At 44.4% G+C, this 22,837-nt stretch overlaps 1 protein-coding gene across 1 annotated transcript in view; it reads left to right on the forward strand.

The window, feature by feature from the left end:
- Nucleotides 1–940: 940 nt before the first annotated feature.
- DIP2B (disco interacting protein 2 homolog B) overlaps nucleotides 941–22,837 on the forward strand; it is a 191,547-nt gene continuing 169,650 nt past the window's right edge. Inside the window, exon 1 of the mRNA XM_073669027.1 lies at nucleotides 941–1,162. Coding sequence (XP_073525128.1) covers nucleotides 1,078–1,162 — 85 coding nt within the window. The 5' untranslated portion in view covers nucleotides 941–1,077. The remainder of the gene's footprint in view (nucleotides 1,163–22,837) is intronic.

Consider the following 22,837-nt stretch of genomic DNA (forward strand, 5'->3'; position numbering starts at 1 on the left):
GCCAACTGTCCTCCAAGGGCACCAGAGAAGAAGCCAGCCTACAGCTAGTGCTCCAAGCATGCACAAAGGTACATAGAAGTATCACCAGCGATTGCCAGGAGCAAACTGAGTGTTTTTAACTCCCATGCAAGGGTGTGTCAGTCAGCAGCAGGAGGGAGGTTGCCGCTGGGTCTTAAAGGAGGAAGGATTAGAAAGGTGTCTGCCATGCCAAGCGTAGTGACTTTCTACAGCCAGATCCAGAGCGACTGTCTATTACACCTGACACACCCGTGACAAGAACTGGGTAGACTGTTAAATGAATAAGATGCTGCCTTGGTCTGTACATAGTGCCAAGTACTGCTGATATAAGATGGTGGTGGCCCACTCCTGCACAGGGACCCATTGGAGGATTCTACTGTTCTTCTGTGGACCTGTCCAAGCCTGGTGGTCTCCCTCATTTAACTGTGAAATATCTAGTCCTGGCAAATCAGCAACATCAGTTACATGCGGCCTGCACGGGAATAAGGCACTCACCAGACAACACAAGCCACACACCCAGCCAGGACCCCCAATTTCATGTAAAGTGCCGGGGAGCAAGAGATGAGTACCTTGCCCACGGCTACCACCCAGCGCCATGCTACAGGAACTACTGCTCATATAGGGGGGTAAACAGCTAATCCTGCACAGGGGCCCATTGGCAAATTCACCTGTTCCCCAGGGGTCAGTCCAAGCCTCTCCATAGGCTTCTCTATAAGAAATTAAAAACGTCTGAAAAAAAGTCATGTGAATGTAAAAGAAAAACTCACTGCTGTGTTGTGCAGGGGGACAAAACTGTGTATTTCCACATCTTACCACCAGGTGGCGATAGAATACTTTATTACATTTCCATTCGTCTGAGGTTGGAACTTATGCTGTTGTACCGGTGTTATCCTCGGGATGTCAGTGTTCCTGCTGTCAGCCGCGCTAGTTCAGCCTGGATGTCTGTCTGTGGTCATGTGACGTGAGGCAGGGCCTGGCATGGCGGCCGTGGCGAGGGCTATGCGCTGAGCTCCGGCGATTCAAACCTCTCGGCTTTATACGGTGTATCCGGCCGGCTCCATGGCGGAGAGAGGCTTCGACCTGTCAGCCCTCCCGAAGGAGGTGAGAGAACAGCTGGCCGAACTGGAGCTGGAGCTGTCAGAAGGTGAGTGCTGGCGGCCGGGAGTCCGGCTCTTCTGGGGGAGACTGTGAGGACATGGGAGAAACCACTGCGAGCGGATCACAGGTAGAGCAGCCCTGCAGCTGACTATGAATGGAGGAGGGGAGGGATCCACTGTGCTGCCTGATCTCCGGGATCCGCTGGGATTACTCACATCTCCTCAGCCAGGCAGCAATGGAGGCTGCTGCAATGTGGAGCTGTCATCAGCGGCGATCACATCCATCATCCCATCTGTGTGATAGTGACCGGGAGCCCGATCATTATCGGCCGCCATCAGCGATCGATCAGAATTTATCAGAGATTCAATTCATTGCAATGTAGTGTGATGGGCTGTGACTCCAGCGTCTGCTATTGTGTGATGTCCTGTGTGTAATACATCTATATATTATCTTACATATGTAGATATATCCATTATTACATCTGTATATGTGACATGTAGTTACTATATACTGATTATTGCATTATTATATTATATATGTAGTTATACTGATTATTACAAATGTACTTATAATCCCGATTACATCTATATATTACATATTTATATTAGATATGTACTGATAATTACATATGTAATATAATAGATGTAATAATGTACCTATATATCTATTTTATATTATCTGTATATTACATATGTACTTATACCAATAATTACATATCTACATTTTGTATATAATATTGTTATATACTGATTATTACATATCTTATTTTTATTAAATAGCTGCATATTATTACATATCTATTACACAATTTATATGCTGATTATTACATTTCTACACATAGTAAGATTATTAAGTTTCCGCATGTGATAATCATTATTTCATATATAATATGCACCTACATAATGATGTGATTATCACAGGTAGAAATGTACTAATCTGTATGTGTGTAGATATGTAATAATCAGTGTACATACATAAAATATGTAGCTATGCTATATGAATTAGATACATAATCAGTATATAATATGTAAATATATATAATATATAGTAATAATCAGTATATATAATATGTACCTATCTGCATAATATATACCAATTTATTATTTATCTACATATTACCTTACTACCTATTCTATACTGATTATTAGGTATCTAGAGGAGATCCTATTATTGGATCTGCCCAGTTACAGGCGGGTGGTACAGCTACCCCCTGCCCCCAGGACCTTCTGCCCATTGTGTACCCGATAAGAGATCTTCGATCACCCATTGATTGTCAGCTTCCTGTACACCGAGCTATTGTCTCTGGCTGCAGCCAGTCTGAGCTGTGCAATGTGTTGGCATCTTATTAATAGAGGGGGTGCAGGATCCATCTGGTGGTGACACACAGGGGGCCCCTATGCCGATAGCCCTGCAGGTGATGTAGTGATGACGTGCAGCATGTGCTGCTCTGGATATTGGTTAATGGCGGTGTGCTATAAGATTTTATGGTTGACACAGTTTATGCAGAAATCCTTTGGCATACTGGCACGTCAGCTGCAGTCCTCGGGGTGTATGCCATCTTACTTTGTGAGATGGGCAAGTCCCTAAGAGGTTGTCCTTTCGTGGTAGAGCCCTTCTCACATATCGCCTGATGGAAGAGCTCTCTTCCAGGGCCGGCGTCCCTCCCGGATCATCCATTTTTGGTTCGATTGCTACACTTACCTTGTGCCGTTCCTCTGTTATGCCCCCTGTGAATGTGTGAATAATTTGACAACTGGGTGGTTCCATTTCTCTTTTCAAAGCGATATATTCCTAAATAGTGCAGCCGCTCCTCCAATGTGGGAACCCAGTTGACAATTTCTTCATACATTTCCATGAGGAATAACAGAGGAACTGCACAATGAAGCGTTCTAAGAGAAGCTGCCCCAGAATTGTTATTTCACGGGGGATACAAGTATTTAGTAAAGCGGAGATGACGGGAGCTCCGGCAGATCCTCTGAGGTCTCTCAAGTATCGCGCTACTGCGCTTTCATCAGTTTCTGAGCTGATATTACTCCGCACATTTATAATGTATCAAGTGCAATAAACAAACTGTTCGGCTGTGTGCCCACGATGGGTTTTTGCAGCGGCAATTCCGCTGCAGAAACGCTTAAAAACGCATGGTAGAAGGTCTGCCATGTTCCCCAATGATAATCCGCATGTGGATTATCATTGCGGAAAAATCCACAGCACTACCAATTATTTCGCGGAAGCGCTGCGTTTTCGCCGCCATTGACTTGCATTGGAACGCTTGGATTCCGCATCACTGCATCTGTACATGCGGAATCCATGCGTTTCAATGTGTGGATGGTACCTGGGTCTGGAGGACATTAGACTCTCCTCCGGACCCGGGTACCATAGAACCTGTAAAAAAAAGAATAAAATAAAAAATAAACATTATACTTACCTTCTGATGGCCCCTTGTCTCCTTGTCTTCGCTTGCCTGCAGATCGCGGTGGACTGAAGGACCTGCGGCGATGTCATTTAGTCATGTGACTGCAGGTCCTTCAGTGTACTGCGAGCTGCCAGCAAGCCGAGACGCATCGAATCAAGACTCCGGGGGCCATCAGAAGGTAAGTATAGATTTATTTTTTTATTTTTTAACATTCTTTAAGGTCACACTATATAAATCCAGCCTAAGTAACACAATGGGATCAGTCAACACCGAGGGCCGAACTGTTATTATAGGAGAATCGCCCCTCTATAGTTCCTGGAAGGGGTTGTCCAGCAGAGTGTTATACCCGCACTGTTAGGGTGCCGTCAGACCAGGACTGAGGAATCGGAGCCCATTTTGGTGGAGTCCGTATAAAATGGACCGACTCCTAAAATATATAATAAATTGGGTACAGTAGTTCAGTGCAGTTTGTGGGGAATATTTTTTTCATAAGAATTTGGGAAAGTTATGAAATGTCCTATAAATGTCTATCCTATTCCTGATCTAAGGGTCTAGACTTTTAGCTGAGATGAATCTGTTGAGCAGTAAATTTATCACTTAAACATGAGCCATGTATGAAGGAGTCGGTGTCATGGAAATTGAGGAGTTGGAGGTTTGGCTTACCGACCCCACAGCCCTGAGTTAGACGGCCATATATATCGGACCACAATGCACGGACTGGCCGGCAGCTCTCCTGACTGGAGCGTGACAGTGTCATATATGTCTATGCAGCTATCACACTCTGGTTGGGAAAGCCGCCAGCCAGTCCGAGCACTGCGTTCTTAGGATTTGTCTCTGTATATCGCATATGAGCGGTCACAGTCAAGTAGAGCTGAATCCTAACAGCGTGCATGCATCCATGCTTGCCCAAAATTTGCACGGGTCTGGACAACCCTTACATGATAGATATCTGTTGCTTAAATAAGACTTTGGTGCGATGGCATCTATCACACTATTTCTTTTCTCCAGACATCAGGTTGAGATTTGAGGAAATCTCTTTTGACAATAATCATGTCACCTGCACAATACTAAGGGCCCCCATATACATTCGGCGGGCCATACACACTAAATGGCTGTCGCGGACAGCCATCTAAGCCGCCTTTCCCTTACACGGGAGCTCTTGCTCGGCCGAGCTCTCCTGTGTTCTCTATGGGGCTTCTCTCATAATTCCTTCTGAAGTCTGTCGATCAACATCTTCCCCAACCATCAGTCGGCTGGCGCCCCCATACATACACTGCTCAAAAAAATAAAGGGAACACTCAAATAACTCATCCTAGATCTGAATGAATGAAATATTCTCATTGAATACTTTGTTCTGTACAAAGTTGAATGTGCTGACAACAAAATCACACAAAAATCATCAATGGAAGTCAAATTTATTAACCAATGGAGGCCTGGATTTGGAGTCACCCCCAAAATTAAAGTGGAAAAACACACTACAGGCTGATCCAACTTGGATGTAATGTCCTTAAAACAAGTCAAGATGAGGCTCAGTATTGTGTGTGGTCTCCACGTGCCTGTATGACCTCCCTACAACGCCTGGGCATGCTCCTGATGAGGTTGCGAATGGTCTCCTGTGGGATCTCCTCCCAGACCTGGACTAAAGCATCCGCCAACTCCTGGACAGTCTGTGGTGCTACGTGACGTTGGTGGATGGAGCGAGATATGATGTCCCAGATTTGCTCAATCGGATTCCGGTCTGGGGAACGGGCGGGCCAGTCCATAGCTTCAATGCCTTCATCTTGCAGGAACTGCTCATACACTCCAGCCACATGAGGTCTGGCATTGTCCTGCATTAGGAAGAACCCAGGGCCAACCGCACCAGCATATGGTCTCACAAGGGGTCTGAGGATCTCATCTCGGTACCTAATGGCAGTCAGGCTACCTCTGGTGAGCACATGGAGGGCTGTGCGGCACTCCGAGGAAATGCCACCCTACACCATTACTGACCCACTGCCAAACTGGTCATGCTGAATGATGTTGTAGGCAGCAGATCGCTCTCCACAGCGTCTCCAGACTCTGTCATGTCTGTCACATGTGCTCAGTGTGAACCTGCTTTCATCTGTGAAGAGCACAGACGCCAGTGGCGACTTTGCCATTCCTGGTGTTCTGTGGCAAATGCTGTGAGCACAACCCCCATCTGTGGACGTAGGGCCCTCATACCACCCTCATGGAGTCGGTTTCTAACCGTTTGTGCAGACACATGCATATTTGTGGCCTGCTGGAGGTCATTTTGCAGGGCACAGCTCGCATTGATGTGCCATCCTGGATGAGCTGCACTACCTGAGCAACTTCTGTGGGTTGTAGAGTCCGTCTCATGCTACCACGAGTGTGAAAGTACAACCAACATTCAAAAGTGACCAAAACATCAGCCAGAATGCATTGGTACTGAGATATGGTCTGTAGTCCCCACCTGCAGAACCACTCCTTTATTGAGGGTGTCTTGATAATTGCCAATAATTTCCATCTATTGTCTATTCCATTTGCACAACAGCATGTGAAATTGATTGTCAGTCAGTGTTGCTTCCTAAGTGGACAGTTTGATTTCACAGAAGTTTGATTTACTTGGAGTTATATTCTGTTGTTTAAGAGTTCCCTTTATTTTTTTGAGCAGTGTATATTAGACTGTTGGCCAAACCTGTCGATATCGGCGGGTTCAGCCAACATTAGTGCAATGTGTATGGGGATATTTAGATGAAAAGTCATCTGAACCCACCAACCATCTGATGTGTATAGAGGCCTCCTGACCAACCCCCACAGATGTTGTCGGGAGAAGAGAAGGGTCGGGCTGTTGGTTTATCAAAGCCCAAATCTTTTGTTTCCAGGGAAGATGAAGCCGCTGCCAAGAGGAGTCTGTTATCCGTATGAACGAGCTGCAGTTTTTGTGCGATCTCCCTTGTAGGTCACGTGATCTTCTGGAATATTGCCTGTATCTAGGTAATCAACCGATCTGCTCTGCCGGCCGATGCCAAGAACGTTCTTAATGCTTTAGACTTCGCGTCTTGCATACTGATGGCTACAGGTTCATCTAGAGGCCGGGCTCACCCTTCACTAATGTATTGTATGGTGCACTACAATGGTGTGTTGTAAAGGAAAAATACCCAAAGATGGATGTTCTGGACTAAAAATGTGCACAGAACAGCAAAATATCAGAAGATGCTTTATTATGGAGGCATTCTTCCATATAACCATTGCATGAAAGGGGGAAAGGCTTCTACATATGGCGGCACATGGAGTCCGTGCAACTCTGTAGTAGGAGACCATGTGTGCTGCCTTACAGCCCTCCTGCAAAGCGGAGTCCCAACCATAGGCCACGGCCCCACTCTCAGTATTTGGTCAGTATTCGGTCAGTATTTTTTTCTCAGCAGTGGGAGCCAAAACCAGGTGAGGAACAATCAGAGAGAAGGTATAATAGAAACAAGTCACCAATTCTGTATTTATCCCCCGCTTCTGGTTTTGACTCCTACTTCTGAGAAAAAATACTGACCGAATACTGACCAAATACTGATTTTGGGGCCGTGGCCACATAGCGACATCTGATCGGCTGCACTTGGCATCTTACTATGCTTGTACTCAAAAATCAGCCCCATGACCTGTTGGGAAGAACCAATAATTATACACACAGAAGACATACAGTGCTGGCCAAAAGTATTGGCACCCCTGCAATTCTGTCAGATAATACTCAGTTTCTTCCTGAAAATGATTGCAATCACAAATTCTTTGGTATTATTCTCTTCATTTAATTTGTCTTCAATGAAAAAAAACACAAAAAGAATTGTCCTAAAGCCAAATTGGATATAATTCCACACCAAACCTAAAAAAGGGGGTGGACAAAAGTATTGGCACCCTTTAAAAAATCATGTGATGCTTCTCTAATTCGTGTAATTAACAGCATCTGTAACTTACCTGTGGCACCTAACAGGTGTTGGCAATAACTAAATCACACTTGCAGCCAGTTAACATGGATTAAAATTGACTCAACCTCTGTCCTGTGTCCTTGTGTGTACCACATTGAGCATGGAGAAAAGAAAGAAGACCAAAGAACTGTCTGAGGACTTGAGAAACCAAATTGTGAGGAAGCATGAGCAATCTCAAGGCTACAAGTCCATCGCCAAAGACCTGAATGTTCCTGTGTCTTCCGTGCGCAGTGTCAAGAAGTTTAAAGCCCATGGCACTGTGGCTAACCTCCCTAGATGTGGACGGAAAAGAAAAATTGACGAGAGATTTCAACCCAAGATTGTGCGGATGGTGGATAAAGAACCTCGACTAACATCCAAACAAGTTCAAGCTGCCCTGCAGTCCGAGGGTACAACAGTGTCAACCTGTACTATCCGTCGGCGTCTGAATGAAAAGGGACTGTATGGTAGGATACCCAGGAAGACCCCACTTCTTACCCCGAGACATAAAAAAGCCAGGCTGGAGTTTGCCAAAACTTACCTGAGAAAGCCTAAAACATTTTGGAAGAATGTTCTCTGGTCAGATGAGACCAAAGTAGAGCTTTTTGGCAAAAAGCATCAACATAGAGTGTACAGGAAAAAAAAAAGAGGCATTCAAAGAGAAGAACACGGTCCCTACAGTCAAACATGGCGAAGGTTCCCTGATGTTTTGGGGTTGCTTTGCTGCCTCTGGCACTGGACTGCTTGACCGTGTGCATGGCATTATGAAGTCTGAAGACTACCAACAAATTTTGCAGCATAATGTAGGGCCCAGTGTGAGAAAGCTTGGTCTCCCTCAGAGGTCATGGGTCTTCCAGCAGGACAATGACCCAAAACAAACTTCCAAAAGCACTATAAAATGGTTTGAGAGAAAGCACTGGAGACTTCTAAGGTGGCCAGCAATGAGTCCAGACCTGAATCCCATAGAACACCTGTGGAGAGATCTCAAAATGGCAGTTTGGAGAAGGCACCCTTCAAATATCAGGGACCTGGAGCAGTTTGCCAAAGAAGAATGGTCTACAATTCCAGCAGAGCATTGTAAGAAACTCATTGATGGTTACCGGAAGCGGTTGTTCGCAGTTATTTTGGCTAAAGGTTGTGCAACCAAGTATTAGGCTGAGGGTGCCAATACTTTTGTCTTGCCCATTTTTGGAGTTTTGTGTGAAATGATCAATGATTTGATTTTTGCTTCATTCTCTTTTGTGTTTTTTCATTGCAAGCAAATTAAATGAAGAGAATAAGACCAAAGAATTTGTGATTGCAATCATTTTCAGGAAGAAACTGAGTATTATCTGACAGAATTGCAGGGGTGCCAATACTTTTGGCCAGCACTGTATATTCTCTTATCTTGGCTGTTTTCCCATATATGTGACCCATATACAGCTTTACCATTAGTCCGTGTGTAAAGACAGTAATATCTTGATATAAGAGTTAGATGCATTGCGTGGGAAGTTATAGGAGACCAAAAACGACCCCAATTTATTTCTTTAATTTGGAATTGACTCCATTTTGGTGGTTGGGTTGCACGTCTTTCTTGTGACTAGCGGCTGCAGACATGCCGGGGTGAAGCCATAGCCATCACATTATGCATGCTGACAGCGTAATTTACAGAGGCCGATTTAATGACTCCGCTCCCTGGGGTGAGCATTAAATAGCTATGAGCTGCTGAATATATGCATGGTGTGACGGGGCAGAATGAAACCACCTGATATCATGGCTTTTTCATTGACACCGCCGGTTGCCTGGGACATACGGCGCTGGTGTAATTCCGGGTTAACAGACATTGCTTCCTCCCAGCTCTCAATCAGTTGTCTAATCTCTGGGCGTTCCAGGATGATGAAATGTTTCCATGCCTCTTAAATAATACCACCTGGGGCACAAGCTTTCATGCCTGCCCTGAAAATATTTATGAGAAAATAAAGAAATGATTAGTGTTGATGGATTTGAAAATGGAGCACAAACCTCATCTTATGCTGCCGCATTTCACGCTTATATTGCCTTATTTTAATCCTGAAAAATATGGAAAACCCAGAAAAGAAATCCGAGATTGAAATTGTACGACATAACGTTGATATATGCTTCAATACTTAAAAGCATTGGGATTTTTTTTTTTTCATTTACTTTTCCATCTAAAAATAAATTCTTCACCTATTTTTATATGTAAAGTATCATTATCAAAAAATAAAATGAGTATTTGACCCTTTTATCCTTCAGGATAGTTGTGCGCACACTGTTTTTTCCCGCCATTTATTGCACCATTTGTTGTGGCGAAAAAAAAAAAAAGCTAAATAGAAAAACGTTAAGGGGTTCTCTGGGCACAGGTATTTGATATATCTACACGGGTTATCAATAGCAGATCTCCCACCGATCAGCTGTTTTTTGCTCCAACAGTGGCCGGATGTAAACATTTGCAATGGAGCTACTGAGTGCAACTTTATTGAAAGTGTAGCGATCACTGCTGGGCGCTGCAGAACAGCTTTTATCCTTTTGCATAGAAGCTATTGCAGTAGCCCGCAACGACCAGCCAGAGCAAAAAAAAAACAGCTGATCATTTTGGGCTCCGGGTTTTGGACCCCACTGATCAGCTGTAAGTTAGGTCATTAGATACCTATGCCCAGACACTCAACAACTGTATTTTTGCGGAATTTTTTATACTTTTGATGAGGTTTTTTTTTGAGTCTTTGGAGTGATTCATTTATACAGCAGTTTAGAAAATAGCTCAGTGCCAAACCCTGGTAAAGTGAGAGCTGCACATGTATGACCATGGCACGAAATGAGGGACCTTCCCATCCAGCCAGGATACCTATTTGGCTTTGTCATCATCATAAATGGGTGGAATTGCAAAGTGCTTTCCATTCTCAAGAACGGAGGGATTTTAAATGCTTTAGTTTACTGCGCTTTGCTTACGTTGTCGGCCACTTGTGCTGTCTACCAGACGTGGCTGGTCTTCTAGGCAAGGAGACGGCGCTTTCAAGCTCTTCAATCATCCTGTGTTCCTCCTCTGCTACCAGCATTGGAGTGTGTGCAGCTAGGACAAGCAGATCAGCCATCGGGAGCGCTCCACCCCTGGCAAGCAAGAGTCGGAGGTATGGGAGTGGGGGGCGCTCCTGAAGAAGATCACACCCTCTTTTAATATTATGGAACTTTTCTCCCTTTGATGCTCACTGTTGCTTTGCAGCGCTGGGGTCCTGGGTTCAAATCCCACCAAGGACAACATCTGCAGGGAGTTTGTATGTTCTCCCCGTGTTTGTGTGGGTTTCCTCCGGGTTCTCCGGTTTCCTCCCACACTCCAAAGACATACTGATAGGGAATGTAGATTGTGAGCCTCAATGGGTACAGTGCCGATAATGTCTGTAAAGCGCTGTGGAATTAATGGCGCTATATAAGCAAAGCATAATAAACAATTATCTAACTTTCTAATTGACCACCCAGCAATCCTGTCCGCTCCTGAAATGATGGCCCTCTATGCCATTGAGAAGTCAGGATGGAGAGCGTCAGCCGAGCTGACAGGCAGATAATGCTCTATTCCTCCTAAGGCAAAGGCAAGTCCTAACTGGTAGTTATACCAAGATTATTATTTGTCCAGCGCAGGCTTTTATCTTCCCTAATCTTGTTATTACACCTAATAAAGGATCCTTTGTATAGGATTGTCATAGGACGTCAGTTAGGCCCTTTCATAATAATTAAAAATGCCCATTTTTTTATCTTTTTTTTTTTTATTATTTTCTTCCATTTTTTTGGTAAGGTTTTTATGACATTTTGCTATAGAGAATATTTCAGGCACATCATGATTTTAGTAATGTTTTCATTGGGAAATCTGACAGATCTGCTTTAAGTCATTGAGGGATTATAACATACAGTCCTTAGGTGTGAAACAATCTAAATTATAAGGACCATTTCTAACCTTTTAGGCCTCATTCAGACGTCCCTTTTTCAGGTCTGTGTTTTATCCAATTTTTTTCAGCCCTGTGTTCCCCGCCAGTCTCCTGATATATACAAAGTCACGTGACCTCCAGTGATTGGCTGCAGCCTTCACGGTTTTGTCCGATTTGGAGGAAACACTAGTTGTCTGCTCAGATGGACTTGTGGAGGTGGTCGTATGGCAGGGGGGAAACAGGACTGAGGGCGGAGGAGCGGCGCTGATCTGGAAATCAACTATAGATTGTTTTTTAATTAATGTAGCATCCTGGGGTAATTAATAAGGGGTTAACCAGTAGTGAACAACTTTTTTTTTTGTAGCCAGAGTATTGGCAAATATATACATTTGTGGTGCACAACCCCTTTTGAGTCGCCTGTACACAAAAGAACCAATGTCCAAATTGTAGGTGGTATAACAGCTGTTCCTGCAGCGTAAACCTGCATGTTTGACCTAGCTTGCATGTTTATTTGGTGGTTATAGGTGAATAAAGTTGCATTTACCTTGAAGGAGCGTCCCTAGAAATGCTCATGTAGTGTAAACAGGCTGCCGATCATCCGATAAATGAGCAAAACTCTTATTTGTTGGGTGAAAGGATCTTTTGTGCTGCACAAAAGATAATCGTTCTCGGCAGCACATTGTCCTGTATCGACCGGACCTGTGTTGCCGAGAACAATGACAGCTTAAGCACACTACAGATCGTCCAGTGCGGTCTGCCTCTGTAATCAGGCTATTAAATGACCGGCGATTTGTAATATTTACCAGTTGGTGGCCGTTTAATACCGCAAATTGGTTGGTGCCAAATCCAACCAGTCAAGAACCCAAAACTCCATTGTAATGATTTGTGTGTTATTGTGGGGGCCTTCCGATGACTGATCGTTCAGTCTGCTTGTAAGACGTGTGGACTTTTGTTGCATTTATTTGTTACTCCAGTGAAGTTTGTCAGCTGAGACCCTCTCCCATTCAGAGAAAGGAGGTGGTTATACTACCCCCCCCCCCCCCCCCCACAGTCATCCCCTATTTTTAATGGGTGGGAAATAAGAACTCCCATAGATCTTAGGCACCGGATTCTGAGAAGCATGGGCTCCCGGGATCCTGAGTAACACGTGCCACACATGTACCAGCCGCTCGGGAATCCTGTTTTCTAGCGTTGTGCCCTCATTAGGGCCGGCGTACGGTGCAGTGGGATTTGCATATATTCAGCTGGTTTGTTGTGTGCCCAATTGTAGTAATGGCCTGATGCTATGACTACCTGCCTCTGTTGTGGTTATTAGGCCTATTCTTCAGTGTGTCTTCTTGTTAACCATTTAACCTCTGGAGTGCTCCACAGTGTTTTCAAGGGTTTTTATGTGATTTGCTGGTGCTGTCTTGATACCAATGACTAGGATGACTTTCCAGAGCGTTCTATTAAATGTCACTATTATATTAGGCTGGCAGTGACCTCACCTGATGAGGAACGTTAGGAGAGGCGGAGGGTGATGGAAGCACAAGTAGGTAGTGGAGGGAAGATGCTCATGAGTCAGGGCAGGGTCACACAACATGCCAGAAAAACGGACGGATTATCCTGATCAGACTTTGATTAGAGTCCACCTTCTCCATTTTGTCAGTCGGTGAAAATTGGACCCATGGACTTGAATTGGCGATTTTGATCTGACACTCTGATCAAAATTTGACATGTCTCCGATTTTGTCCATAGACCATTCTGTCCAAGGAAACAATCGGACATGTGCACAACCCCATAGAGTATCATGGGTATGAGTGCTATCCATAGGTAAATCACGGATAGCACTCATACGAGAAAATCTGTCGTTTACACAAGCACTTAGGCCTCGTTTAGACAGCCGGAAGGGGGTTGCATTTTGGCATCAGTATTACAGTCGCAAGCCCTTTCCCAACTGCTGGTGTGATCCGAACTAAAAGTATCGTATGGATGTTGGGGATTGGGAGGCTCACAATCAGGTCAGTACCTACTACAGTTGCTAAAAAGCCGACCATCTTAATGAGGCTAGATGGACCCATAGATATTGCTAATTTCAGCCGTAATGGGAGCCATCTAATGTATTAGATGTTATTCACTTGATCCTTTTTTTCTGCAGGCAGGTGGGTGAATCTGGTAGCAACTTACTCTACTCTCCCTATAGAGGCACAGGAAGGCTCGGCCGAGCATACATCGGGAGAGTTGCGAGAGATGACTCTCAACCGAACAAGTGTCTCATCTTGTGTCAAGTGGCAGACAAAGGAGGAGATTACCGTAATTAAGATTGGTGCCTTAGACAAGGTCAGAAGTTGCCCTTACCAATCAGTCACGGCCCTGGAGTGACTGCTGTGGGGAACTTCTTCAGTTTTTTCATTTTGATAAATCTTTTCCAATGTGTCTGAAACATTAGATGTAAAAGATAAGGGGTAATAAGAGGCTTCGGGAAGGGTAGGAGCATATGTGGGTTTTTCCACCTGTCATGTACATATTAAGTAGATTGCTAGAGCCACTTGGAGAAATCATCAACCTTGGATTTTGGTAAGTACAAGTAAAACCTGCAAAGGCTTCCTACGCGTTTAAAAAGGTCCCTTAGTCTGTTTCAGTAGGCTCTACAATCACGGGGAAGACTGCTGACTTGACAGATGTTCAGAAGGCAGTCATTGACAAAAGGTCATTGCTTAGGAAGCTGACTGTTCACATAGTGCTGTATCCAAGCATATTAATGGAAAGTTGAGTGGAAGGAAAAAGTGTGGTAGAAAAAGGTGCAGAAGCAACCGGGATAGCCGCAACCTTGAAAGGATTTTTAATAAAAGGCCATTCAAAAACTTGGGAGAGATTCTCAAGGAGAGGACTGCTGCTGGAGTCATTTCTTCAAGAGCCACCACACACAGACGTATCCAGGACATGGGCTACAAGTGTCGCATTCCTTGTGTCAAGCCACTTATGACCAATAGACAACGCCAGAAGCATCTTACCTGGGCCAAGGAGAAAAAGACCTGGACTGTTGCTCAGTGATCCAAGATGTTGTTTTCAGATGAAAGTAAATTTTGCATTTCATTTGGAAATCAAGGTCCCAGAGTCTGGAGGAAGAGTGGAGAGGCCACAATCCAAGCTGCTTGAGGTCTAGTGTGAGGTTTCCACAATCAGTGATGGTTTGGGGAGCCATGTCACCTGCTGGTGTAGGTCCACTGTGTTTTGTCAAGACCAAAGTCAGCGCAGCCGTCTACCAGGAAATTTTAGAGCACTGCATACTTCCCTCTGCCGACAAGCTTTTTGGAGATGGAAATTTCATTCTCCAGCAGGACTTGGCACCTGTCCACACTGCCAAAAGTACCTGGTTTAAAAACAACAGTATCACTGTGCTTGATTGGCCAGCAAACTCTCCTGACCTTAACCCCATAGAGAATCTATGGGGTATTGTCAAGAGGAAGATGAGACACCAGACCCAACAATGCAGACGAGCTGAAGGCTGCTATCAAAGCCACCTGGGCTTCCATAACACCTCAGCAGTGCCACAGGCTGATCGCCTCCATGCCACGCCACATTGATGCAGTAATTGATGCAAAAGGAGCCCCGACCAAGAATTGAGGGCATTTACTGAACATACATTTCAGTAGACCAACATTTCAGATTCTAAAAAACATTTTTCAAACTGTTTTTATAAAGTATTCTAATTTACTGAGATAATGAGTTTAGTGTTTTCATTGGCTGTAAGCCATAATCATCAACATTAACCGAAATACACACTTGAAATAGATCTCTCTGTAATGACTCTATATAATATGAGTTTCACTTTTTGTATTGAAGAACTGAAATAAATTAACTTTTTGATGATATTCTAATTTTGTGAGAGGCACCTGTATGTTCTTTATGTATGGGATCGACACTGTTCGATCAAGCATGCATGTATATATCTGTAGGCAGAGGGATTTTATTATGTAATTATTGAGGGTGGTTAACCCCCCACTGAAACCAAGGATTGGCCATATCGTATCCATCATGCCCCATCCCTTCCTTTTCCCCCTATGTTGGGATAGTTGAGAATAATACACACAAGGTATTTGTGAAGGCTGGCTAATGTATTGGCTTTTTGCCCAGAAGATCATGGAGTAGAGATAGTAGTGTGAATGTATGGCTTCTTCTGATATTGATGTGAATTGTATGGCACGTGTCTGTATACTGAAGCTGGACGTATGTGTGGTGGGTAGTGAATTCGCATAAATCCCACATCCCTCCGTCATGTGAGTCTGATGTTGGGTTTGCTGCTTGTGTTAAGTAGTCATGAAATCGTCCTTCTGCTGATACGGAGCAGCCGCCCATCCAGATGGTGTTTACTAGTAGTGAGTAGAAAGGTGACAATTTCGGGCGCAGATAATAACGCTGGCATTAGACCAACCAGTTTTCCTTTATACGGTGTTTATGTGGTTATTTATGTGTAAACTCATTTCTTCTTCATGTGTCACCGCTGCTTCGAAGTTAGTCATTACTAGTGCTTAGAAACGAAAAATCTACCAATTTCCATAATTCTTCTTGCATTTTTGATCATTATTGGTTGTGCAATGGAAAAATGAATCTGGTTTTGCTTTGAGTTTTGCACTTACATCCTCTTCTTAAGATTCTGACTGCGATGCCCATAGCACAATAGATCAGCATATATGTATTAATTATTATGCTTTGCTTATAGAGTGCCATCGTATTCTGCATTGTCTTACATCATCACTGTCCCCATTGGAGCTCACAATCTAGATTCCCTATCAGTATGTCTTTGGAGTGTGGGAGGAAACCAGAGAACCCGGAGGAAACCCACACAAACACGGGGAGAACATACAATCTTCTTGCAGATGTTGTCCTTGGTGTAGGGGCCACGGGGCTGAAGGCAGTGCAACGTCATAGGAAACTGGTAACATGGTTGTATATTGACTGTCATACTGTGCATCTATGAAAAAATAAGTTATTGCTCTTGGAAGCCCCAGAGGAAAAAAAACTAACATGGCTGTGTCCTCAAGGGCTTAAATGGGAACTGTCGGAGATGGTGTTTGTAAATACAAGCACTTTTGCAATTTAAAATTTTCAGTCATTCTTGAGAGATGAACACTTTTTTTTTTTCGTTTGCAGTTTGTTGGCTTGGAGACCGACCACTGCTGCTAGACAGCAGAACGTGTGCAGTGCTTACAAGCTCCTTTCTATTGCGCTTGTAAGCACTGTTTTGAAGCTGGCCTAGTTTGTTGTAGCGTGTTGTCATCTCCTAATCAGTTCAATGCTTCTTACAAGTTAGACAGCAACCGTGGTCGATCTCCAAGTTAAAAGCTGGAAGCAAAATTGTTAATATCTGCAAGTTTTAGTAAGCAGTAAATAAAAAATGCTTCTTTTTACAAGAATTAAATGACAATCTCCATCTATGAAGATGGGATTAACCCTTTAATAGCTAGGACCCTTGTTAGTTTATATACAGTGGTAGAGCTTCTGTCCTGGTCTGGTGATGGAGCACAGGTGCATGTCTCGCTACAAGATAACCGTCTGGGAATGCAACGACCTGTGCGATCATCACGTGGCCTGGAAGGACTCAATAACGTCTCTATTTGGATAAGGAATTAATAGAAGGTGAGTTATAGAGTAGAACATAACTGCATTATACAATAAATATCCTTTTTATTGTTAAAACTCAAAGAAATGGATGTTGCTCTTTTATTTCATGTGCTGTGGACACCAAGGTTGTAATGAGACCACCGGCATCCACTGTGTGCAGTCATTGTCTGCAGGGTGCTGTGTATATACATCCCTGCAGTGACCGCCATGTAAACAGCTGACATTTCATTGACAAGTAAACACTCGGTGTCCATCTTCTCCAAGTAGCCCTGATCCATTTATTGGTAGTCACACCTTCTTGTTAGATGGCACACATTAGCATGTGCCAGGTGTGCGGAGCCATCATGTCAACATGGTCTGAAAAGGCTGGAGAAGGATTAATAGAGGAGAGGTGTGCCGGGAGTCAGACCCCCACCAGATGGGTATTAATGGCTGTCCTGAGTATCCAGTATCAAACCTTTGGAAAGCTTCTTTAAATGCAGTTCCTGACCTCTTGTGTATGTGGCTATTTTTGCATGAACCCTTATGTGATTATAAAGGAGCAATATACAGAATGTACAGAGGTGACTCGTATACAAGCTGCTGATATCCCTCACCCCTGTACCCAGAAGACTCTGGTGGTTCTCCGAACTGGAGGTTGGATATATAAAGTAGTGGTTGTGAGATGGGGGATCCTTCTGGACTCTTGGGCCACGTTCACACGTTCAGTATTTGGCCAGTATTTTACATGCGTATTTAAAAGCCAAAACCAGGAGTGGGTGATAAATACAGAAGTGGAGACGTGTTTCTATTATACTTTTCCTCTGATTGTTCCACTCCTGGTTTTGGCTTATAAATACTGAGGTAAAATACTGATCAAATACTCAACGTGTTCATGTGGCCTTAGTTATCCCGCTGCAGTCAGCCGCCCCATGTGAGAATGACTGATAAGTGGGCGCTATAGATTATGTGCTCTGCCGTGCATAAGTTTCAGGCGTGTCCACCTACAGGAGGCGGACACTCAGGCGTAGTAGACTGGTCTCCAGCAGGTGCACACGCCCGAAAATGATGCACGGCAGTGCGCACATTCACTCTGCCGGCACCATTATAGTCTGACCAAATCAGTGCATATGTCCAAATCCCGTTTTGTCGGGGGTTCACACGTAAGCCTCGATGGAGCCACCAAATGGGTGTCAGAACGCAATGTGAAAGCTCCCTTATTACTGCCAGTCGGTGATGACCAGGGTAATATTGCAAAGTCAGTTTGCAGAAAATACAGACAGTAATACCCGGCAGTGTAAGGAGGACCCCATCGTACCACCCGACTGAGGCTTCCTAGGCCTCTGTGAGAATAACACAAGGAGGGAGGGCGCTGTAGTCGGCTGCAGGTATTTGTACTGTAGAGGCGACACATACAGCTGCTGTGAGGCCCATGAGAAACCTGCGCAGGCTCACACTACTCAACGCTTTTTATGTCTCCCTGTATTTGTGTATGTCTCTGACTGCAGATTACTATGGGGCCCCTGTATTTGTGTATGTCTCTGACTGCAGATTACTATGGGGCCCCTGTATTTGTGTATGTCTCTGACTGCAGATTGCTATGGGGCCCCTGTATTTGTGTATGTCTCTGACTGCAGATTACTATGGGGCCCCTGTATTTGTGTATGTCTCTGACTGCAGATTACTATGGGGCCCCTGTATTTGTGTATGTCTCTGACTGCAGATTGCTATGGGGCCCCTGTATTTGTGTATGTCTCTGACTGCAGATTACTATGGGGCCCCTGTATTTGTGTATGTCTCTGACTGCAGATTGCTATGGGGCCCCTGTATTTGTGTATGTCTCTGACTGCAGATTGCTATGGGGCCCCTGTATTTGTGTATGTCTCTGACTGCAGATTGCTATGGGGCCCCTGTATTTGTGTATGTCTCTGACTGCAGATTGCTATGGGGCCCCTGTATTTGTGTATGTCTCTGACTGCAGATTACTATGGGGCCCCTGTATTTGTGTATGTCTCTGACTGCAGATTACTATGGGGCCCCTGTATTTGTGTATGTCTCTGCAGTGATCAGCTGTGAGTGGATCTAGGCTTTATTTTTTATTATTTACCTTCTCATTTCATTCTTCTCAGAAATAAATATACGTTTTTTGCTCATTCTCCATTTCTTCACTTCTGCGCATTGCTAGTAAACATTCATGATCTGATTTCTGCTTTGTGTCTTGCGTACTCGATGGTATTGATTACTAGACTGCTTCTCCAAAATGGATTGGACCAGAGGGAATCAATACTTTCTCATAAATGGAGATGACCTGTCTGCGTCTACCTTGGATGGTGCTTATTTTTAGCACTGGACATTCCTATATAAGCGTTACCAACTATATTAATAATAAACCACATTTTAGATATTTTTTTTCAGTACATAGCAATTACTCTTATCATTTGTACAGAGCAATGGGAGACCCTTTTTTATTTACATAGTTACATAGTTTATAAGGCTGAAAAAAGACAAGCGTCCATCCAGTTCAGCCTATTTCTTGTGCACTGCAGCTATTCCGCAGCGTTGATCCAGGGGAAGGCAAAAAAAACCCATGCGGTATAGGCCAATTTACATCATTGAGGAAAAATTCACTTCCCGACACCAATCTGGCAGTCAGATTAAATCCCTGGATTAATTAACTATCACTAAGCATAAGATGTAATTTTATTGTTCTCAAGAAAGGCGCTAAACCCCATCTCCCACCAGTGTTTTTTTTTTTTTCTTTTTGTAGTCAGTCAGCGACTTGCCTCAAAAGTCCAAGATTGTGTCACACTTTGAGCTCTGGTCATTTCCGAATAACCCCTGAAGGGGGCTTCTCCATGTGTATGTATTGTTTATTTCTTAGGACTCCACTACTCCAGTACTTGTGGTATCCGTTTTTTCGGTGGGGGACGCTCACTGGAGGTGGCCGCCCACTGGTGGCGGACGCTGACGCCACACAGATGGAAAACTCTGATGCATTTGTTCTCAGTAGAGATTGGAGATAAAGTTGCTGCCAGACACAGGCGCTGGCTTATCTCCCTTATGTACAAAAGACTGGGCATGAGATTCAACATGCCTGATCTTCTTTTTTTTTACACACATCTGCTGTCAGGGGAGAGTTGGGAAACCCTGTTATACAATAGCTAGTTAAGCTAATATTGTCAGGTTCAATAAACGTTCATTTAATGTTTATCACCATAATTTACTAGTAGGTTGGTCCTTTAAAAGTAATCCTTTTTGTTTTGGGCCTTGTTTTGATTTTTTTTTCTCCTAAACGTGTATTTTTGTGAGCGTACTTACTTAGTTTAATTAGGACATAATTAGGACATATCTTTCCCTATACACACACACAAGTGATCATAATTGTATAATTTCCAACTGTTTTTGTTAAAGTATATTTTCTTTAAAACACTGCAGTGTTGCAGGGTAAACCATACATGGCTGTAATAATAGAGCTGTTCTCTGATGCAGGCTGTCCATGGTTTGGCAGACCCAAAATAAATGCTAAAGCAAGAACGTTAAGGGAATCTGTCACCAGGTTTTTGCCACCTAATCTGAGAGCAGCATAATGTAGAGATATAGACCCTGATTCCATTGATGCATCACTTACTGGGCTGCTTGCTGTAATTTCATAAAATCACTGTTTTATCAGCAGGAGATTATTCCAAGAAAGACTAAAACCTGCTGCCATGTAGTCCTCCATATTCATGAGCTCTGTATAACCCCGTTCTAATGCTGATCCTGCTGTTAGTCAGGGCCGAGGGTGCGGTTACAGCCGCAGCTCTCAATACACAGCGCGGTGACTGAACCCGCGCCAGCACCGCTCCCATGACTGAAAGCCAAACTCTGCCGGGGGAAATATAATTATTTCCTCCCGGCGGTGGGGGTCTAAGTGCTGGCTCCAGTCAGGTTCAGAATGCTATTAACCCCATATCTGCAGGTTAATAGCATTCTTTCATGTGACAGGTTCCCTTTAAAGAAGAGGAGAATCAAAATTCCTCCAGAGCGACGTGAGAGACTGATCGTCATACAGAAAGCGATGACTTCAAGTTATTGCTATTAACTCGTGGGATTTACTTCATTTTTCACACTCTGCTTCTGCATTTGGTCTAGTCTTCGTTATATAATGACACGGTGTAACTTGCCATGTGTTGCTCATCTAATGTTGTAGTTACCTAATTTTAGCATCATCTCAAAATGAGATTTTTTTTTTACGTCCTGATACATATATCAGACTTGGGTGTACTTAGCTTTTGTCATGACTGTAGGTTAATCAAGATCACATTGGGGATCTTTGACCAAAATCACAAAATGTTATGAAGAACGTTGCAAAGATCTATTTAAATCTCACATCCTGCCCCAAATATGTCTTATATTTATACATCATAAATTCATACACCCACATTTCCATTCCAGACTAGAAGCGACATGCTGGGATAATTACATGAGGTTCTCCAAGTTCTGATCATAGACGGACGGACGTGTGTGAACTTCTGAATTATTAACACATTTTCTACTGCAGCAATGCTGTGTATATTGTATATCATATGCCTCCTCTCTATTTTCTGAGAATATCATCAATTATAGCAGAGGACAGTGCTCTGCTATCTCAGAGAGTCCTGTAGAGAATGCGTTGAGCGGAGGTGCGCATGCTCGTCCTCTGCTTCAATAGAGAATGCTTTGAGCGGAGGTGCGCATTCTCGTCCTCTGCTTCAATACAGAATGCGTTGAGCGGAGGTGCGCATGCTCGTCCTCTGCTTCAATACAGAATGTGTTGAGCGGAGGTGCGCATGCTCGTCCTCTGCTTCAATAGAGAATGCGTTGAGCGGAGGTGCGCATGCTCGTCCTCTGCTTCAATAGAGAATGCGTTGAGCGGAGGTGCGCATGCACGTCCTCTGCTTCAATAGAGAATGTGTTGAGCGGAGGTGCGCATGCTCGTCCTTTGCTTCAATAGAGAATGCGTTGAGCGGAGGCTCGTCCTTTGCTTCAATAGAGAATGCGTTGAGTGGAGGTGCGCATGCTCGTCCTTTGCTTCAATAGAGAATGCGTTGAGCGGAGGCTCGTCCTTTGCTTCAATAGAGAATGCGTTGAGCGGAGGTGCGCATGCACGTCCTCTGCTTCAATAGAGAATGCGTTGAGCGGAGGTGCGCATGCTCGTCCTCTGCTTCAATAGAGAATGCGTCGAGCGGAGGTGCGCGTGCTCGTCCTCTGCTTCAATAGAGAATGGGTTGAGCGGAGGTGCGCATGCTCGTCCTCTGCTTCAATAGAGAATGCGTTGAGCGGAGGTGCGCATTCTCGTCCTCTGCTTCAATAGAGAATGCGTTGAGCGGAGGTGCGCATGCTCGTCCTCTGCTTCAATAGAGAATGCGTTGAGCGGAGGTGCGCATGCACGTCCTCTGTTTCAATAGAGAATGCGTTGAGCGGAGGTGCGCGTGCTCGTCCTCTGCTTCAATAGAGAATGCGTCGAGCGGAGGTGCGCGTGCTCGTCCTCTGCTTCAATAGAGAATGGGTTGAGCGGAGGTGCGCATGCTCGTCCTCTGCTTCAATAGAGAATGCGTTGAGCGGAGGTGCGCATTCTCGTCCTCTGCTTCAATAGAGAATGCGTTGAGCGGAGGTGCGCATGCTCGTCCTCTGCTTCAATAGAGAATGCGTTGAGCGGAGGTGCGCATGCTCGTCCTCTGCTTCAATAGAGAATGCGTTGAGCGGAGGTGCGCATGCTCGTCCTCTGCTTCAATAGAGAATGCGTTGAGCGGAGGTGCGCATGCACGTCCTCTGCTTCAATAGAGAATGCGTCGAGCGGAGGTGCGCGTGCTTGTCCTCTGCTTCCTTCAGGCGGGGGTTCTTCAGTGCCCTGTTCT

Source organism: Phyllobates terribilis, unplaced genomic scaffold (genome assembly GCF_046119375.1).
Source record: "Phyllobates terribilis strain yellow unplaced genomic scaffold, ASM4611937v1 Scaffold_2__4_contigs__length_985480577, whole genome shotgun sequence".
NCBI classification, from domain to species: domain Eukaryota; kingdom Metazoa; phylum Chordata; class Amphibia; order Anura; family Dendrobatidae; genus Phyllobates; species Phyllobates terribilis.